Source organism: Schistocerca nitens, chromosome 4 (assembly GCF_023898315.1).
Source record: "Schistocerca nitens isolate TAMUIC-IGC-003100 chromosome 4, iqSchNite1.1, whole genome shotgun sequence".
Taxonomy (NCBI): domain Eukaryota; kingdom Metazoa; phylum Arthropoda; class Insecta; order Orthoptera; family Acrididae; genus Schistocerca; species Schistocerca nitens.
In genome coordinates this window covers 195,771,587-195,791,226 of record NC_064617.1, presented here as the reverse complement: position 1 = coordinate 195,791,226, position 19,640 = coordinate 195,771,587, and the positions used below count along the sequence as shown (strand labels likewise).

Here is a 19,640-nt window from a genome sequence, read left to right as displayed (position 1 = left end):
AAAATGTCTCCCATAGCACAATTCTGCTGCCACCATCCTGTGTCCGTGACGTGCTGTATGTTTCGAGCCACCGTTCACCACGACCACCGACCCAGTGTAGCGCAAATGTGATGCTCCCGAAGAGCCGACTCGTTTCCAGCGATCAACGGTCGAATCGCGATGGTCCCGTACCCACTGCAATCGTAATTGACGGTACCGTTGTGTCAACATGTGAGCACGTAGGGGTGGTATGCTGCGGAGCTCCAACAACGTACGATAAACAGTGCGCTCCGAAACATGTATGCGGGCACCAGCGTTGTGCTCGTTCGGCAGAGATGCCACAGAACACCATCTATCCTATTTTATAGAGCAGACAAGCCTCCGAACCCCACGTTCTGAGCCGGCCGCTGTGGCCGAGCGGTTCTAAGCGCTTCAGCCCGGAACCGCGCTCCTGCTACGGTCGCAGGTTCGAATCCTGCCTCGGGCATGGATGTGTGTGATGTCCTTAGGTTAGCTAGGTTTAAATAGTTTCTAAGTCCAGGGTACTGATGACCTCAGATGTGAAGTCCCATAATGCTTAGAGCCATCTGAACCCACGTTCTGTGAAGAGTCGTGGACGTCCAACCATTTAGCGCCTCATGGCAGTTTCACTGTCCTACCTCTTTCCGTAGATGCATACGACAGAAACACGTGAACATTCGACCAACTTCGCCGTTTTCGAGATACTCGTTCACAGGCTCTACATAATAATAATCTTCCCTTTGTCAAAGTCGCTTATCTCAATGAATTTCCCCGTTTGCAGCCCATACCTTCGTTAGGGTGATCCGTTAGGCTGATACCCGGGCATGTCTGTTCTGCTTAGATATTTTTGTTACCGCGTCACGTGTCCTCGACGCCACCAGGCGGCATCCAACGTCGCGGGCCAGTTGTCATAATGTTTTGGCTTATCAGTGTGCGTACTTGATTAATGTTTATGTCAACTGTGTGTTAGATACCACGCTTACTGATGTATATTTAAAAATAACATAGAAAGGTGGGGCGCCGCAACGTCCAGCTGTTGTGTATGTAGCAGGGATGCCATGAGTCAGCGATTATACTTGCGTACTCGTGTACTCTATGCGGGTAGAATCCATTTGTACCCAACAACCGACACTATTGATGATTTTTCTGGTAAAGGGAAGAGGCGGAAACTGGTGAATCAAGTCTTCCAGCGCAGGAAGGCGGAGATTTCGCAGATGACGTTATAGGACCAATGGGGAATTTAGAGCGAGTACAGAGTGCTCATTTCTGATCTCTAGGAGACATTGTGTGAACATAATAAAAACAAACTTCCTTAACATCAACGCCAGCTTTGTACCAGACAGAGAACTGCTCAGCTTCCTATCGCAAAGCGGTCACAAGCGGCGTCTTACTCACCGGGCAGCGTTGCGTCTCTGAAGACGGCCACCGTAGCGTCGGAAGCGCCGTCTATGTCTGCGTCGTCGCTGGCGAGGCGGGCGACAGCGGGCTCCAGCCAGAGCGGTCGCAGCGTGATGACGTAGTCGCGGCCCGGACTCAGCATGTCCAGTATTACGTCCCCGTGTCGCGTCTGTGGGGAGAGCCAACAGTGACGGGATATTACGTTCACCAACACTTTGTGAGGCCCTCTGATCTCAGAAGTGCCACAAGCTCTAAGACTGGTAGTCTTCAGGGCGTATTTCACTATCTGTCATACACTCCTGGAAATGGAAAAAAGAACACATTGACACCGGTGTGTCAGACCCACCATACTTGCTCCGGACACTGCGAGAGGGCTGTACAAGCAATGATCACACGCACGGCACAGCGGACACACCAGGAACCGCGGTGTTGGCCGTCGAATGGCGCTAGCTGCGCAGCATTTGTGCACCGCCGCCGTCAGTGTCAGCCAGTTTGCCGTGGCATACGGAGCTCCATCGCAGTCTTTAACACTGGTAGCATGCCGCGACAGCGTGGACGTGAACCGTATGTGCAGTTGACGGAATTTGAGCGAGGGCGTATAGTGGGCATGCGGGAGGCCGGGTGGACGTACCGCCGAATTGCTCAACACGTGGGGCGTGAGGTCTCCACAGTACATCGATGTTGTCGCCAGTGGTCGGCGGAAGGTGCACGTGCCCGTCGACCTGGGACCGGACCGCAGCGACGCACGGATGCACGCCAAGACCGTAGGATCCTACGCAGTGCCGTAGGGGACCGCACCGCCACTTCCCAGCAAATTAGGGACACTGTTGCTCCTGGGGTATCGGCGAGGACCATTCGCAACCGTCTCCATGAAGCTGGGCTACGGTCCCGCACACCGTTAGGCCGTCTTCCGCTCACGCCCCAACATCGTGCAGCCCGCCTCCAGTGGTGTCGCGACAGGCGTGAATGGAGGGACGAATGGAGACGTGTCGTCTTCAGCGATGAGAGTCGCTTCTGCCTTGGTGCCAATGATGGTCGTATGCGTGTTTGGCGCCGTGCAGGTGAGCGCCACAAACAGGACTGCATACGACCGAGGCACACAGGGCCAACACCCGGCATCATGGTGTGGGGAGCGATCTCCTACACTGGCCGTACACCACTGGTGATCGTCGAGGGGACACTGAATAGTGCACGGTACATCCAAACCGTCATCGAACCCATCGTTCTACCATTCCTAGACCGGCAAGGGAACTTGCTGTTCCAACAGGACAATGCACGTCTGCATGTATCCCGTGCCACCCAACGTGCTCTAGAATGTGTAAGTCAACTACCCTGGCCAGCAAGATCTCCGGATCTGTCCCCCATTGAGCATGTTTGGGACTGGATGAAGCGTCGTCTCACGCGGTCTGCACGTCCAGCACGAACGCTGGTCCAACTGAGGCGCCAGGTGGAAATGGCATGGCAAGCCGTTCCACAGGACTACATCCAGAATCTCTACGATCGTCTCCATGGGAGAATAGCAGCCTGCATTGCTGCGAAAGGTGGATATACACTGTACTAGTTCCGACATTGTGCATGCTCTGTTGCCTGTGTCTATGTGCCTGTGGTTCTGTCAGTGTGATCATGTGCTGTATCTGACCCCAGGAATGTGTCAATAAAGTTTCCCCTTCCTGGGACAATGAATTCACGGTGTTCTTATTTCAATTTCCAGGAGTGTATTATGTACGCTGAATTGGCGGATGTACACTCACGTTCATAAGAAACAGAACAGTAGAGACAGGACGTCCATATTCAGAGGACATGAACATTAGTGTCTTTTTGCAGAAATGAGTAGCGTTTGAACCATGTCGGCCAGTGGGTTTACGGTCTACATCGACATCGCGGCGCAACACCACCTACCGGTAAAATGCGCTACAAACTGAAGGTGCCTTGAGTGTGGCTTGAGCAGACATTCAGGAAGACTCGCAGACGTATGCGATAATCGTACCGTCAGATCAGTGGATTTGAAAGAGGACGCATTATTGGCACGAGAAAATGTTGCGATCCATCCGGGAAATTGCTGCTCGAGCGAGACGAAGCGTTTCGGTAGCGCAACGGGTGTGTGTAGAATGGTTCACGGAAGGCCGTAGAACACGACGAGGTGTGTCGCACCAATCTGGCCACCCCGGAGAAGATCTACCCCTCATCCGAATGGCGTTGCAGGACAGATCTGCGTCCTCCTCGGCTCTGGTGTAACAGTGTAACTGTCAGGGGTGCCAGTCCGTCGTCGTTTATTACGGCAATGGGTTACATACGCGTCGTCTAAATCTCCGCCTAGCTTTGACGAATTTGCAGAAACATGCCAGACGGCAATGGTGTATGTAACGACGTCACTCAGGACATGAATGGCATCAGATAGTGTTTTAGAACGAATCCAGCATCTGTTTGTTGAAAATGTTGGCCTCGTTTTGGTTCGCCACAGACAGGGGGAACGCCATCACAGTGACTGCATTCGCAGACGACACACGGCGCCAACTCAAGGCCTTATGGTGCGTTTCCAGGGCACTGTGGCCAGTGTGACCTATGTGAATGACATCCTGCGACCCGTAGCCATACCCTTTCTGGACTACATTCGAGACGCCATTTTTCAGCAAGACAACGCAGTACCACTTGTTGCTGCATGTACACGTCCCTTCTTGGTGTCACAGAATGTCAGCCTTTTGCCCTGGCCCGCCAGATCACCAGACTTGTCGCCAATTGAATATGTGTGGGATATGGTCAAAGGGTGGATGCAGCGCTGTGACCCAGTGCAAACCACCACATATGCATTTTGGAACCGGGTGAATACAGCATGGATGGCATTCGCGCCTTATACGCGTCGATGCCTTCACGCAGGCCACATGGCGGATGACACATGCTGAACCGAAGTGACTCATTTTCTAATCATTTCACTGACATCGATTTGTTGTAGAATCATGGAACATATTTTGTGTTCAGACATAATGACTGAGAAGCTCATCTGCAGAAACCAGCACGGTTTTAGGAAACAGCGGTCATGCGAGACACAGCTGGTCCTCTTTGTGCATGATATACAAGAGGCTCTAGATACCGGCTCCCAGGTTGATGCCATATTTCTCGACTTTCGAAAGGCGTTCGACTCAGTCCCGCACTGTCGCTTGCTACAAAAAGTGCGCGCTTACGGTCTATCCAATGACATATGTGGTTGGATAGAGAGTTTTCTAACAGACAGGGAGCAGTATGTCGTCCTGAACGGGGTAAATTCAACAGAAGCAAGAGTAACTTCAGGTGTGCCCCAGGGCAGCGTAATAGGTCCGCTGTTTTTTACGATTTACATAAACGATCTGGTTGATGGTATTGACAGCGGCATTAGACTGTTTTCCGATGATGCTGTAGTCTACAGGAAAGTAGTATCACATGAAAGTTGTGAGAAAATCAATGAGGATTTGCAGAAATTAAATGCGTGGTGTAATGACTGGCAGTTATCTCTCAATATTAGTAAGTGTAACCTACTGCGTATAGCAAGGCGAAAATCCCCATTAATGTATGAGTACAAAATATATGATCAGTCTTTGGAAGCGGTAACATCAGTCAAGTATCTGGGTGTGACTATTCGAAATGATCTCAAATGGAATGATCACATTACACAAGTAACGGGTAGGGCGAACTCTGCATTGCGGTTTATTGGTAGAATCCTCAAGCGATGCAGCCCTTCAACAAAGGAAATAGCTTACAATACGTTAGTTCGTCCAGTCTTAGAGTATTGTTCGTCTGTATGGGACTCTTGCCAGTTGGGTCTGATTCAAGAGATTGAGAAGGTCCAAAGAAGTGCAGCAAGATTCGTGACTGGTACATTTAGTCATCGCGAGAGCGTTACAAATCTCATAGAAAGTTTGAAGTGGGACACACTTGTAGATAGACGACGCGCTAAACAGAAGGGGCTGCTCACTAAATTCCGAAATCCAATCTTCACCGAGGATGTAGAGCATATATTATTACCACCAACTTTCAAATCGCGTAATGATCATCATTCAAAGATAAGGGAAATAAGAGCTCGTACTGAGGCGTTCAGACAGTCGTTTTTCCCTCCGGCGATCCGCGAGTGAAACAGAGGGGGTGAAATATGACTTTGACGCGGATTGTGCCCTCCGCCACACACCGCTTGGTGGCTAGCGGAGTATATATGTAGATGTAGATGTAGAAAATCCTAATGGACACGTCCTGTGAAGATGAAAGCCCCATCTCTAGTCGTTCAAGGAATCCTGTTTATTTCTGAACATGAGTGTACGTGAGGAAGGAATGTGTTTCGCTCGCTGCTGAATTGGTAAAGGATCGACTCAGAAAAGTTCACGTAATGTGTAATTCTTTCATCGAAAGCAAATATGGTACATGTCTAGTTCAAGGAGGTTTTAGGATTTCAATGTGGAAGATATAAGAACACTCGGAGTACGAGCTACCTCAGAATGCCATATCCACATCTATGCAGAATGCGCGTGTGCGGTAATGAAATGAACCACGACCGAAAGCAGTGTATCTGATAATGTGGAAACTACACTATGGAAAACGAGCTTTGTCAACGTCACTAGTGCACAAATGGCACATATACAACAGAGCGAAGATCGTACGATGGCGACAAAGGACTTACATAGGAATATTCGTGCAACTGCTATAACACCAGTAAAGGTGGAGCGTGTTCGAGAAACCATCGTTGCAAATCGTTCGTGACACTTGTGTCACTGCAAGGACAAAAATCAGTGCTGGCAATCCCGAGACAATCCACGACAAACGTGTTTTCTTCCGCAACATCTGTGCAAGACTGGCATCCCAATTCTGGTCATAAATGAACACGAAAAACAATTTGTGAACAGTTTTTGTACTGATTTAGAGTCTCCGGTATCTATGGTTGCAAACTTTCCTTCTCAGACACTTCGGAAGCTTAATTCTGAAAACCCCATTTAGTTTAGCAACACGCTCCAGAATATTTATGCACTCCTTCTCATTCCTTAACTATCCTTCCAAACTCTGTTTTCAACTGCCTCAAACACAGAATCTTGTCAACTGGCTCTGTGACGTTAATTTGTGCTATTTTCTTTTCGATATTTCAGTCTCATCGTAAGAGATTATCAATATTATTTTCAAAACTGCTGTATTTAATTCTTCCATTCGTTGCTTAAGTTTTCTTTTTTTAACTTAACGGCGATCACTAAACTCTCGTCACCAACACGAAGCTGGTTCATATATGTTCCACTAACGTGCTTACCTTCTAGCGTGATGAAGCATAATGGAATCTGGATTAAATATTAAAGGATAATTAATACACTGTCTCATAAAAACGTGAAACACCAAGAAGACATGGTCGGATATCACTGTAACTTCGTACACGTACATTCCATCGTCGGATATGTAATTGATCGGATTTGAAATTCTCTGGGACACGTAAAACAGCCACCAGAACACATTAGTGTTGTTGGTGTTTAGCGTTGTTACCTGGCCTGGTAAGGTATATAAGGGTCGTGAGCAGCATAGGATGGTGAGTAATCACTGAAAGACACATAGATGCCACGTACTCGTGTGAGGCAGCGTTATGAGCACCTGATACCGACTGAAAGGGGTCACGTTGTGAGTCTCCACTTGGCCAGTTGAATGACTCGTGTAATATCCAGACTTGTTGGGCACTCTGACGTTTCAGTGCCCAGATGTTGGACTGTATTGGAACGTGAAGGCACACACAAATATACTTGTCATCAAAATTCCAGTCGACCACAGCTGAAAACCAGATCGCAACCTCTTAACATCTGCACCTGGCGCCTGCAATCCAAAAGACTCCCTGTTACTTCTGTCATCCCACACCGTTGGTCGGAGACTAGCAACAGGTGGAATAGAAAATACCGCCCCATACGTAGTCTGCCGTTACCACCACAACATAGAGGACTGAGCTTGGAGAGGTATTGTGGCAGAGAATCGTGGACCGCAGATGAATTGCGTCGCATTGTATTCAGCGATGAATCGCAGTTCTGCACTGCCCCGTATCACCATCGTTGGTGCATATGGCGGCGACCTGGGGAGGGGTCGGATTCTTTTCGTGGTTTGGAGAGGCACAGTGGTGTTACTACTGACGCCATGATTATGTGATCAAAGGTATCCGGACACCTGGCTGAAAATGACTTACAAGTTCGTGACGCCCTCCATCGGAAATGCTGGAATTCAATATGGTGTTGGCCCACCCTTAGCCTTGATGACACTCTCGTAGGCATACGTTCAATCAGGTGCTCGAAGGTTTCTTTGGGAATTGCAGACCATTCTTCACGGAGTGCTGCACTGAGGAGAAGTATCGATGTCGGTCGGTGAGGCCTGGCACGAAGACGGCGTTCCAAAACATCCCACAGATGTCCTATAGGCTTCAGGTCAGGACTCTGTGCAGGCCAGTCCATTACAGGGATGTTATTGTCGTGTAACCACTTCGCCACAGGCCGTGCATTATGAACAGATGCCCGGTCGTGTTGAAAGATGCAATCGCCATCTGTGAATTGCTCTTCAACAGCGGGAAGCGAGAAAGTGCTTAAAACAGCAATGTAGGTCTATGCTGTGATAGTGCACGCAAAACAACAAGGGTTGCAAACTCCCTCCGTGAAAAACACGACCACATCATAACAGCACCGCCTACGAATTTTACTGTTGGCACTACAAACGCTGGCAGATGACGTACACCGGGCATTCGCCATACCCACACCCTGCCATCGGATCGCCACATTATGTACCGTGATGCGTCACTCCTCACAACGTTTGTCCACTGTTCAATCGTCCGCAGCTCGTGGTCGTGCGGTAGCGTTCTCGCTTCCCACGCCCGGGTTCCCGGGTTCGATTCCCGGCGGGGTCAGGGATTTTCTCTGCCTCGTGATGACTGGGTGTTGTGTGATGTCCTTAGGTTAGTTAGGTTTAAGTAGTTCTAAGTTCTAGGGGACTGATGACCACAGATGTTAAGTCCCATAGAGCTCAGAGCCATTTGAACCATTTGAACTGTTCAATCGTCCAATGTTTACGCTCCTTACACCAAGCGAGGCGTCGTCTGCCATTTACCGGCGTGATTTGTGGTTTATGAGCAGCCGCCCGAGCTTGAAATCCAAGTTTTCTCAACTCCCGCGTAACTGTCATAGTACTTGCAGTGGATCCTGATGCAGATTGGAAATCCTGTATGATGGTTTGGATAGATGTCTGCCTATTACACGTTAGGACCCTCTTCAACTACCAAGCGAGGTGGCGCAGTGGTTAGCACACTGGACTCGCATTCGGGAGGACGACGGTTCAATCCCGCGTCCGGCCATCCTGATTTAGGTTATCCGTGATTTCCCTAAATCGCTCCAGTCAAGTGCCGGGATGGTTCCTCTGAAAGGGCACGGCCGACTTCCTTCCCCATCCTTCCCTAATCCGAGCTTGTGCTCCGTCTCTAATGACCTCGTTGTCGACGGGACGTTAAACACCAATAGCCTCCTCAACTGTCGGCGGTCGGCCTGTGCGCTTTTGTACTGTACGTGTCCCTTCATGTTTCCACTTCACTATCACATCGGAAACAGTGGACCTAGGGATGTTAAGAAGTGCGGAAATCTCGCGTACAGACGTATGGCACTGACACCCAATCACCTGAGCACGGTCGAAGTCCGTGAGTTTCGCGGAGCGCCACATTCTGCTCTCTCACGATGTCTAATGACTAGTGAGGTCGCTGATATGGAGTACATGGCTGTATGTGGCAGCACACTGCATCTAATATGAAAAACGTATGTTTCTGGGATGTCCGGGTACTTTTGATCACATAGTGTGGAGAGATCGGGTGTCACTTCAGGTCATAGTAGTTAGTAATTGAGGGAACTCTGGCGGCACAACACAACGTCACGGACGTGCTGCGTCCTCATGCGTTATCTAACATGCGACAGTATCTTGGTGCCATTTTCCAATAGTAACATGTCTTAATGATATGTCTGCGTGATGTAGAGGTACTCTCGTGGCCAGTAAGTTTTTCAGATCTGTTCCCGACAGAACATGTGTCGGACCAACTTGGACGTCAACATTATCCCAGTGGCAGTATCAAGGATATCAACGACCACTTGCGACAGTTCTAGATCAGCTTCCGTCACGAGACGATGCAGCGGCTTCATGACGCCCTTCTCAGTCGCTATCAGTGCACGCATCCAGGCCGGAGGTGGTTTAAGACGTCATATTAATAAGTCGCTTCACACTGACAAATTCTTTGTGAACTTGACTCGATTTTGTAATCACTGCGGTAACGTCACACATAATCTCGGCCCGTGAAGTATTATTTTCTCCTCCCCTTCTCCGTGCGTCACTTCTTTTGTCAGGCAGTGTATTTACAGATATATCTTCCTTGTTGTGTCGTGCCTGTTTTTACCAATACTGAAAACATAAAGAAACATAAAAAGACAGGTGGAAAACTGTACTACACCAACGGAAGTTGCCTGCATCGGAAATCCAGGTTCCCTTTCCTTTGATGCGTTCTTCTTATTCAAGCTTTAACTGCGCTTGCGCACCCCCATTGCTTTCCTGTATGTAAGGGCGTTGTATTTCCTAATCATGGCAAATATTAGAACCGCTGTAGATATGGGTATACGTAATCCTCGAACGCACGTTCGATTCCGATCCGCTCACAGTAATGGAGAGAATGTTCGACGATTATGGCCACTTCTGCTAGAAAGACGCCGCAGAAATGGCCTGTCATCGAAAGCTCTGCGATGGATTCCAAGAAGTAGCACACCATAGCTGACCTTGTTCCTTCGAGAAGGCCTATTCCCTCTCTCGCCGCTATCCACCTCAGCGAGCTCGGTGTCGATAGGACGTTAACCTTGCTCCTTTTTTAATTAGATGACCCGGCAGAAAGTGGATCGCTATCATCGCCGAGGCCAGCAAGGGAACCGGGCCACCGTTCCTGCTCCAGAATTGTCAACACTCTCGCCGTCTCAGCTGAATCTTCATCTCGCAACACCAACTTTCTACGCCTGCCGAAGCTATGCACTGGACTTCTTCCGCCCATTTCTAGCCACTAGAACCAAAAGCAATGACACGTGGTGCAGGTCCGCCGTTTCGCCGTTCACATCTGCTTCATCGCTTCCAACTACCTGGTAGAATTATTTTCAGCCATAATGGCTATGTTTGTGAACCGTGACTGTGTGGGATAACACCACTATACCAAACTCCTCAACACATCCCTCCTCCCACAAAAAAATTACCTGCAGCCAATGTAATAAATATTATATCGACCAAACAGGCAGGAAGTTCAGAACCCGATTCAAAGAACATTTAGACTGCTACAGGCTTGATAGATGTAACAAATCAGCAGTAGTAACTCACATTAAAGACACAGACCACCCTTTGAAAATCAAAGACAACCTCGAAATTTTACACAAAATAGGAAAACGTAAGAGAATGGATATCATGGAAGAAATGGAAATTTTCATACATAACACAAAGCATGGAGATAACATTCTTAATGAAATAACCGTATTCAAAAACTCAAAATTCTTCAACAGTCTTAAGCCAGTTCTAACTCAATAGATTCAAGAAATGTCAATGTAAACAATTGACTAGAACCAAGAATATCTATAGAAATCCTCGATAATCGATACAGCCTCACATGCTACAGTCCGCCATCTTGTGTTGTGTGTATAACATCGAAGCAATTTGTGCAGTGGCAATCAGTGACAAAACATGATGTGCAATAGTGTAGTGTCAATCAACAGCTCCGCCATTACACCAGTGATGCAAGTGAAGCAGCAAGATGATTAGATTGTAAGTGATCAACTGTCATATAAAAGCCTTTCACACTATTTTCGTAACACACAACTGATGCAAATCTATCTGCATCCGATACAGGCTGTGATATGCATAGTCAACAACAAAGAAGAAAACTAGCAGAAGACATCACTGCCTTCGATTTCTAGATATACACTGCAACCCTCCTTCCCCCCAAATGCCACACCCGCAGCTACAGTAAAAAACAATGGACAAAGTGTTCTAGATTAATCTAGTTTAAGACTTTATTTTTAAGTAACATTTCTCTATGTATGTATGTATGTATGTATGTATAAACCTTGAAGATGAACAGAACATGTTCTAAACGCGTTGCATTATGTTAGATTAAGCATAAAATAAAAAGTGACTGGTAGCAGAAACTTGAAATAAATAATTACCTGGTAGAAGTCTCAATCCGCTGCCCTCCCTCGCCCCATCCCCCTCTCCTTTTCCTCAAGCTGCTTCAGATTTCATCCAGCGCCGTGTCATGCAATCGACAATTATCAGCAAACAAGAAGTAAATCGAATACCAGTGTATCTGAAGAAACACGTCCCCCCCCCTCCCCCCCAGTTAGTATTTACGTCAGGACCTAGAAATTTAAGTGGCAGGAGTTGTCAAAGAACCTAATCCTTCTCTACAGCCTAGCGGAAGTAGAAAATTTCATTACAAGATTACAAAATTGATAATGAAGTGTTAAACATTGTTAGTGTCATGAAAACCGTCCTACAACCTGATTTAATTTGTACTAACAGAGGTTGTGACAGTGTACAAAAGAACTGGATTCACTAGAGTGGATATAGATTATAACATAATCGTTATATTTAAGTTATCTAATACAGCTATAGGCATGTGAAAAGACCTGAAAAATTTGATTGTAGATCCCTGTAAATTACCTTCTAGGGACGAGGTTTATCCAAGAATGATGATGCAATAGATGGAAATATGTCGCAAAACAATCATTTATTTAGACTAGCACAACTTGTTGATGATATCTGAGGTACAAAATTAGAAGACAAAACATGTGACAACAATGGCATGCAGAAGAAATGGTACAACACATACATCCGTACTAATTTAAAGGACTTCACCACATTACAAGGATGCAGTGAATACGATCATCACGATAAATATTCACAGATTACTTTCATGTCAGAAAAGCAGTGACACGTTAAATAATATTACGTTATTGTTGTTGTTGTGGTCTTTAGTCCGAATACCAGTTTGATCCAGCTCTACATGTTACTCTGTGCTGGCCAAGCGTCTTCATCTCCGAATAACTACTGCAACCAACATATTTCTGATTCTGATTGCCTTATTCATCTCTCGGTCTCCCTCTCCGAATTTTACCCCCTACACTTCTCACCAATACTCTATTGGTGATCCCTTGACATCGCAGAATGTGACCTATCGACGAGTCCCTTCTTTTAGTCAAACTATGCCACAAATTTGTCTCCCTGGTTCTATTCAGTACCTCCTCATTAGTTACGTAACTGGTCATCAAAATGGAAGCAGACAGATGGACTAACGAAAAAGCTGCCCATATTGTCGCAATCCAGCAACCATAATTATGCTAGAAAGAGTGATGCAACTTCCAGAAAACCATCTGAAGATGAACCTGAAGACGTTCCAAAACATCTTCATGGAATAATAAATAATTATTCAAAAAGTGACTTCTTGCATTTTATGTATTCACATTCATTTTTTATATTTTTGTAATCTATTTCTCCTCTTTCGTTTGCTGATTTTGATATTTTCTTCTTTCATCAGTTAAACTCAGTATCTTCCGTGTTATCCAACAATTTCTACTAGGTCTTGTCTTTCTACCCAGTTGATCATCTGCTGCCTTCACTATTTCATCTATGAAAGCTACCCATTCGTCCTCTACTGTATTTCCTTCCCATGTTCAAATCAACTGTTGCCTAATGCTCTCTGAAATTCTCAACGACATCTGGTTCTTTCAACTTCTTCAAATCCCATCTCCTTACTTTTCTAACTTTTTGCAATTTCTTCAGTTATAATCTACAGTTTATAACCAGCAAATTGTGGTCAGAGTCCACATATTCCCCTGCAAATATCTTACACTTTAAAAAAGGATTCCGAAATCTGTGTCTTATCATTATATAACCAGTCTGAAACCTTCTTGTGTCTCCATGTCTCTTCCACGTATACAGTATTCTTTTATGAGGCTTAAACCAAGTGTTAGCGATGATTAAATTATGCTCTGTGCAAAATTCTACCAGGCGGCTACCTCTGTCATTCCTTTCCTCGAGTCCATATTCATGTACTATCTTTCCTCATCTTCCTTTTCCTACTATTCCTACTAATTCCAGACCCCCACAAGTATTAAATTTTCGTCTCCCTTAACTACCTGAACAATTTCTTTTATCTCATCATACATTTCTTCAGTCTGTTCATCATCTGCGGATCCAATCGGCATATAAACTTGTACTACTGTGATAGGTGTGGGCTTCATGTTTATCTTGGATATGGTAACCCGTTATGATGTTCATAGTAGCTTACCCTTCTTTCTATTTTCTTATTCGTTATTAAACCCACTACTGCATTATCCTTATGTGTCTTTGTATTTATAACACTATATTCAGTTTGACCAGATGTCCTGTTTCCCTTGCCATCGAACTTCACTAATTCCCACTACAACTAACTTCAACTTATCCATTTCCCTTTCTAAATTTTCCAATCTTCCTGTCCTGATAATGATATCCTCCCGAGTATTCCCCGTCCAGAGATCCGAATGGGGGACTATTTTACCTCTGGAATATTTTATCCAACAGAACGCCATCAACATTTAACGTTTCAGTGGAGCTGCATGCGCTCAGGAAAAATTGATTGATTGTTCCATCGATTCTTGGTAGAATATTTTGTACATTATGAATGAAACACACATAACACTGGTGAAATATTATACAATATTTATAATTTGTTAGACGAACCGATTTTCGGCTGTTACACAATCACCAGGTACAAAGATAACTATGTGCTGCAGTGAAATTTTGTTGGCTCAAAGATTTGCACTAGTTAAAAGTCTTTGATCCAACGAAATTTCACTGTACCACATACTTTTCTTTGTATCGGATTAAGGCGTAACAGCCGAAAATCGGTTTGTATAACAAATAATATAGTGTAGAATATTACACCATGAATTTTCCCCTTAGAAAATTATGTATTACTGTGCTGGTAAACCTCTTACGTTATTTGTTCTTCAAACAGCTGAGCAAAACTGAACGTACTCAGACATTTCTCTCCTTAATTATTCAGATCATCACTAAACTGACACAATATTTTTAGCGCAACGCTATCTGACTTTCAATAATCCCCACGAAACAATGGCCCTGACTGACAATAACCTATACCTTTATGAATCACTGACCTCAAAAAAATCTTCGTTACTCGAGCTACTGCAATACAGCGAGCGCCAATACTGCCAGCTACATAAAAGATTCTAACTACTGAAGGCACTAACTACTGATAGGTATAGTTAGCAAATGAAATAGTTTGACAGAGAACAATATATTTACCTTAATAGTGTTCAAAAGTCATCATATATATATCAATTCATGACATCCATCTTTACAAATTTCCTTTTTCTGGCGGACACAGCCCCAGATCGTCCGTTCTTAAAACTCTGGCATCTCTCTCCCCACATCCACCACTGCTGGCGGCTGACCTCCAACTGCCCAACGCTGCGCGCTGTTGACATCCAACTGTCCAACACTACACAAGCGAATATTCCAACAATGTCAACCAGCCACAGACTGCACACAGCACAGTTAGTGATTTTCATACAGAGCGCTACGTGGCGTTACCAATATAAAACCTAAACAGCCTACTTACAACCATTGTTGTGTATGTTTCATTCATAATTACAGCTCTAGTTCCCCTAACTAGCAAATGTTCACAGTACCAGCAGAGCAACACTGTTTCGTTTGGTGTTACAAGACCAGACTGTTGCCCCTGCAACTACTGAAAAGGCTGCTGCCCCTCTTCAGGAACCACACGTTTGTCTGGCCTCCCAACAGATACCGCACTTGTGTTTGTACCCACGGTGCGACTATCTGTATCACTGAGGCACGCAGGCCGCCCCACCGACGGCAAGGTCCGTTAACAGTGACTCCTTTACATTTATGAAAATATCTACTTGACCTACAGCCAGAGAAATGATGAAGTCACCTGTAAGCTACGCTGCAATCTATCCCCAGCACTTGCCCAGATAAATAGTGGACCAAGGAGAGAATGGGGTTAGTTATTTATGACTCTTACGTAAAAAACATCACCTGCCATTATCAAGGTCAGCCACCACCCCTCCCTGAATCAATGGCTCCATTGTTCTCCTTACATAAACGCATTGGTCACTTGGCCTCATGTCAAAAAAAATGGTTCAAATGGCTATGCGCTATGGGACTTAACACCTGAGGTCATCAGTCCCCCATACTTAAACCTATACTTAAACCTAACTAACCTAATGACATCACACACATCCATGCCCGAGGCAGGATTAGAACCTGCGACCTCAGCAGCCACGCGCTTGCGGACTGAAGCGTCTAGAACCGCTCGGTTACAGCTGCCGGCGGCCTCGTGTCCTTACATAAACAAACCACCACTTGTGCTCTTATTTCTATTTATGCAAGTCTAACTTAAAACCACATGCTTTTAGTACAATGTTAATAACAATAATTTATGCTCATAAAAGGGCTGCCTTCGCCCTGTCCCATGCCCTCTCTCCTAACGATTTATTCTTTGTGTTTTGATGTCTCTGTTAATACATACTGATTAAACGAATATCCCATTAGACCAACCTGGGACCACTCTCGACCGCATTACATTCCTATTTAAAATCATGTAGATCATAATGGGAAACAAAACAACGCTTTCCATCAATAGCGGGTAGCATGTTAAAAACAAGATCAGCAGTAACTGTTTGTACAGACTCCATCTACAAATTGCAAAATCGAAATTGCAAATATACACTGAAACTACTGAGAAAATGCATTTGGCGACTCATATGAGGGACACACTGTATCTCTGATCAATGAGATAGTGGTAGCATTGTTAGTAGGTGTCTGGATGCTTTTGATTCGGTAGTCCATGCAGACTGTAGATCGCACATAGCTATGATGGAGGCTACTTTCCGTATAAGCTATATACATCGCTTTCTCTGGGTATTAACATTCACTTTATGACTGCTGATCCTTGTGGCAGCCAGTGTGTTAGCTTGAACAAAGACCTATCTGTTTTCCCACCGCTTGTTTATGCACCCTGTGCCTGGTGTTAGTATTCTGCTGGTCGCCCCCACCCTCATCTCAGTTTTAAAATCATACCACACTTCATCTCAGAAGCGGTGACGACTGTGTCCCTCAGAGGGGAAGCAATAGTCATTTCGCGCACATTTCGGCTGTGGCAGCGGTGGCAAGGCAGCAAAGGTTCATGCAGAGACAGGACGGCTCGCAGAAGGCTTTTGCGTGCGTATGGAATAGCGTCTCAGTTATGTGTCTGGACTCGTGATTTCCTTGTCAGAGTTCACCAAAACAGTGTTATAGACCCTCTGCTGTTCTTTATGTATATAAACGATTTAGGAGATAATCTGACCAGCCCTTTTAGGTTGTTTGCAGACGATGCCGTCGTTTATTGTCTACTAAAGTCATCATAAAATCAAAACGAATTGCAAAACGATTTCTAAAACTGTCTGGCTCGAAAACTGGCAAATTACCCTAAATAATGAAAAGTGTGAGATCATCCACATGAGTGCTAAAAGGAATCCGTTAAACTTCGGTTACACCATAAATCAGCCAAATTTAAAGGCTGTAAATTCCACTAAATTCCAAGCAATTGCAATTATGAAAAACTTAAATTGGAAAGAACACATAGAAAATGTTGTGCAGAAGGCGAACTAAAGACTGCATTTTATTGACAGAACACTTAGAAGATGCAACATATCTACTAAAGAGACTGCCTGCACTACGCTGGTCCGTCTTCTTTTGGAGCACTGCTGCGCGATGTGGGGTCCCTATCAGATAAGATTAACGGAATACATCGAGAAAGTTCAAAAAAGAGCAGCACGTTTTGTATTATCGAGGAATAGAGAAGTGAGTGTCACTCACATGATACCGGATCTGGGCTGGATATCACTAAACCAAAGGCGTTTTTCGTTGTGGTAGAATCGCCAACTTTCTCCTCTGAATGCGAAAATATTTTGTTGAGGTCGACCTACATAGGGAGGAATCATCATCATAATAAAATAAGGGAAATCAGAGCTCACAAGGAAAAGATGTAGGTGTTCGTTTCTTCCGCGCGCTGTTTCTGAGTGGAATAATAGAGAATTATTGTGAAGATAGTTCGATTAATCCTCTGCCAGGCACTTAATTGTGATTTGCAGAGTACCCGTGAAGATGTAGATGTAGCCAGGTACAGTTACGATTACAGCCCACTGCGTGGACTGTGAAGGAAACTTCCTGCATTTTACTTATTTCCAAATAAAGGCATCGTTATCGAACCCAGCCCATCGTATTCAAGTGGTGCTGGTGGTAACAACACAAGTGTGCGAAATCGTTTAAAAACTTGTGATATTAGTGTAATTTAATGATGTCTTGTGTGTGTTACAAATCCACAGTAAGGTTATATTGTCGTACTCCTCTGTGGCAGCGTGATAGTGATGTGATACTGTGTCGGACATTTTTTGGGTCATAAATTATGCAAAATAAGATAAGGATGATGTGTACAGTTAGACGAGGTTTGATAGTGACGTATTATTACTAATACACTAGTAAGGTAAGAATAAGATCCTTACAGTCAAACATTCCTACATTATTCAACTTAGTACTGTGCAAAAGTGTATTTGTTTAAATAATGCACTGTGGTAAAGGTTAAACATTAAACCATGGGATATCAGTGTATTTGTTTAAATAATGCACTGTGGTAAGTGTTAATCATCAAAAGTTACGTATTTAATGTAATCTACATGTATTTTTTGATGACGATCTTGAAAAGTAGTCGAAAGTAGGTATTTGGAACACTTGGAGAAAATCGGCACAGTTTCTGCAAAAATTGTAAGAAAGTACTTCAAAACTGTAACAAATTGCCCAAAAACTGATATCCGCTGCTGCAGCTGAGGTTTCACACGGATCAACCAACATACACAACACAAATAACGTGCCTATCTCATTATGATGGCTACCATGCCCCAATGAGAGGTAGGGGGCCGTTGGAGGGGTCAAATCCCACCAGTGGTAAACTTCCCGCCTTTTTTTCTACCCATATGATTCGAGGACTTATGAGAGAGGGAGTAGGGTGTAGTGGGAGGGCGAAGGCAGCCATTTTTTGCGCCATAAATTACGGCTGTTGTGATAAAAGCGTATGGTCATAAAATAGACTTGCATAAATGTAACTAAGACCACAAGTGAACAGTTTTTTTTTTACATAAGGGTGCTATGCCAAGTGACCAGTCTGTTTACATAAGGAGAACAATGGACCCACTTATCCAAAGAGGCATGGGGGGGGGGGGGGGGGTGACACTGAAAGTGACGGGTGGTGTTTGTTTACATAAGGGCCATAAATTAGTGGCATCTTCTTTCTTTGGTACATTATTCACAGTAATCTCTTCCATGTGTGTCTAGCCTCTTCGAATTCATGTCTCCGTCTTATCACTTTACCCCAATTCTGTCTAACTCCCTACCCTTCTCCAATAGTATTGGTTTATTTCTTTTAATCTTTCATCTTAATTTTGTTCCTGCCCACTGTTAAAGAGGCAGAGTTGAGTGATTACTTGCATTTGTTTGTAACTTTTTTCATCTCATTTCGTTCCATTTGTGTTCTCCACTATTTATTATTTGTAGGCATTTTTACTGTCCTTTTCGTGCCGATTAAGTTTCTGGGGTTGCTGTGTACATTTTATTGCTGAGAATTTACGTCTATTTATTCTAATAAGGGTCAATATCATTATCTTGTTTGTAATATTGTTTTCCTACACGAAATATGGTACCACATTCATGATAAATCCAATTAATAACTGGGATTGATGAACCGTGCAATTAAAATAGGAAGTCCATTATTTTCTCTTAATACCACAATAGTTTTCTTTACTATATTAGTATGCCAAGGTGAACGGGCAGCGTTAATACATGGTATATCAAGTCTGCATCTTTAAACAATAAGTGAGAACTATAGATCACACCTTTAAATGGGAGTTTCTATTTTATGATAAGAGTATATTTTTATTCAGAATAGTCTTTGTCACATTTCGTGGATTTATGACAGTTCATTGGTTTTGACTCTCAGGAGTTATCATAAAATAGAGTCAAATTTACAAATAACTTGGCAGTATAAGACCATTTATGAGTATGGATGCATTGCTTCCGTTGAGAAAAGTGTCATTAAATCATTGCACAGTCCTTGACATCCCTGGTACTGACACTGGGACAATTTGATGTCTGAG

At 44.5% G+C, this 19,640-nt stretch overlaps 1 protein-coding gene across 5 annotated transcripts in view; it reads right to left on the bottom strand.

Moving 5' to 3' along the window:
- LOC126253248 (uncharacterized) overlaps positions 1–19,640 on the bottom strand; it is a 364,089-nt gene that overhangs the window by 203,615 nt on the left and 140,834 nt on the right. For all 5 annotated transcript variants that reach the window (XM_049954448.1, XM_049954447.1, XM_049954449.1 and 2 more), the window contains exon 4: positions 1,396–1,567. In XM_049954448.1, the coding sequence (XP_049810405.1) occupies positions 1,396–1,567 (172 nt within the window). The remainder of the gene's footprint in view (positions 1–1,395; positions 1,568–19,640) is intronic.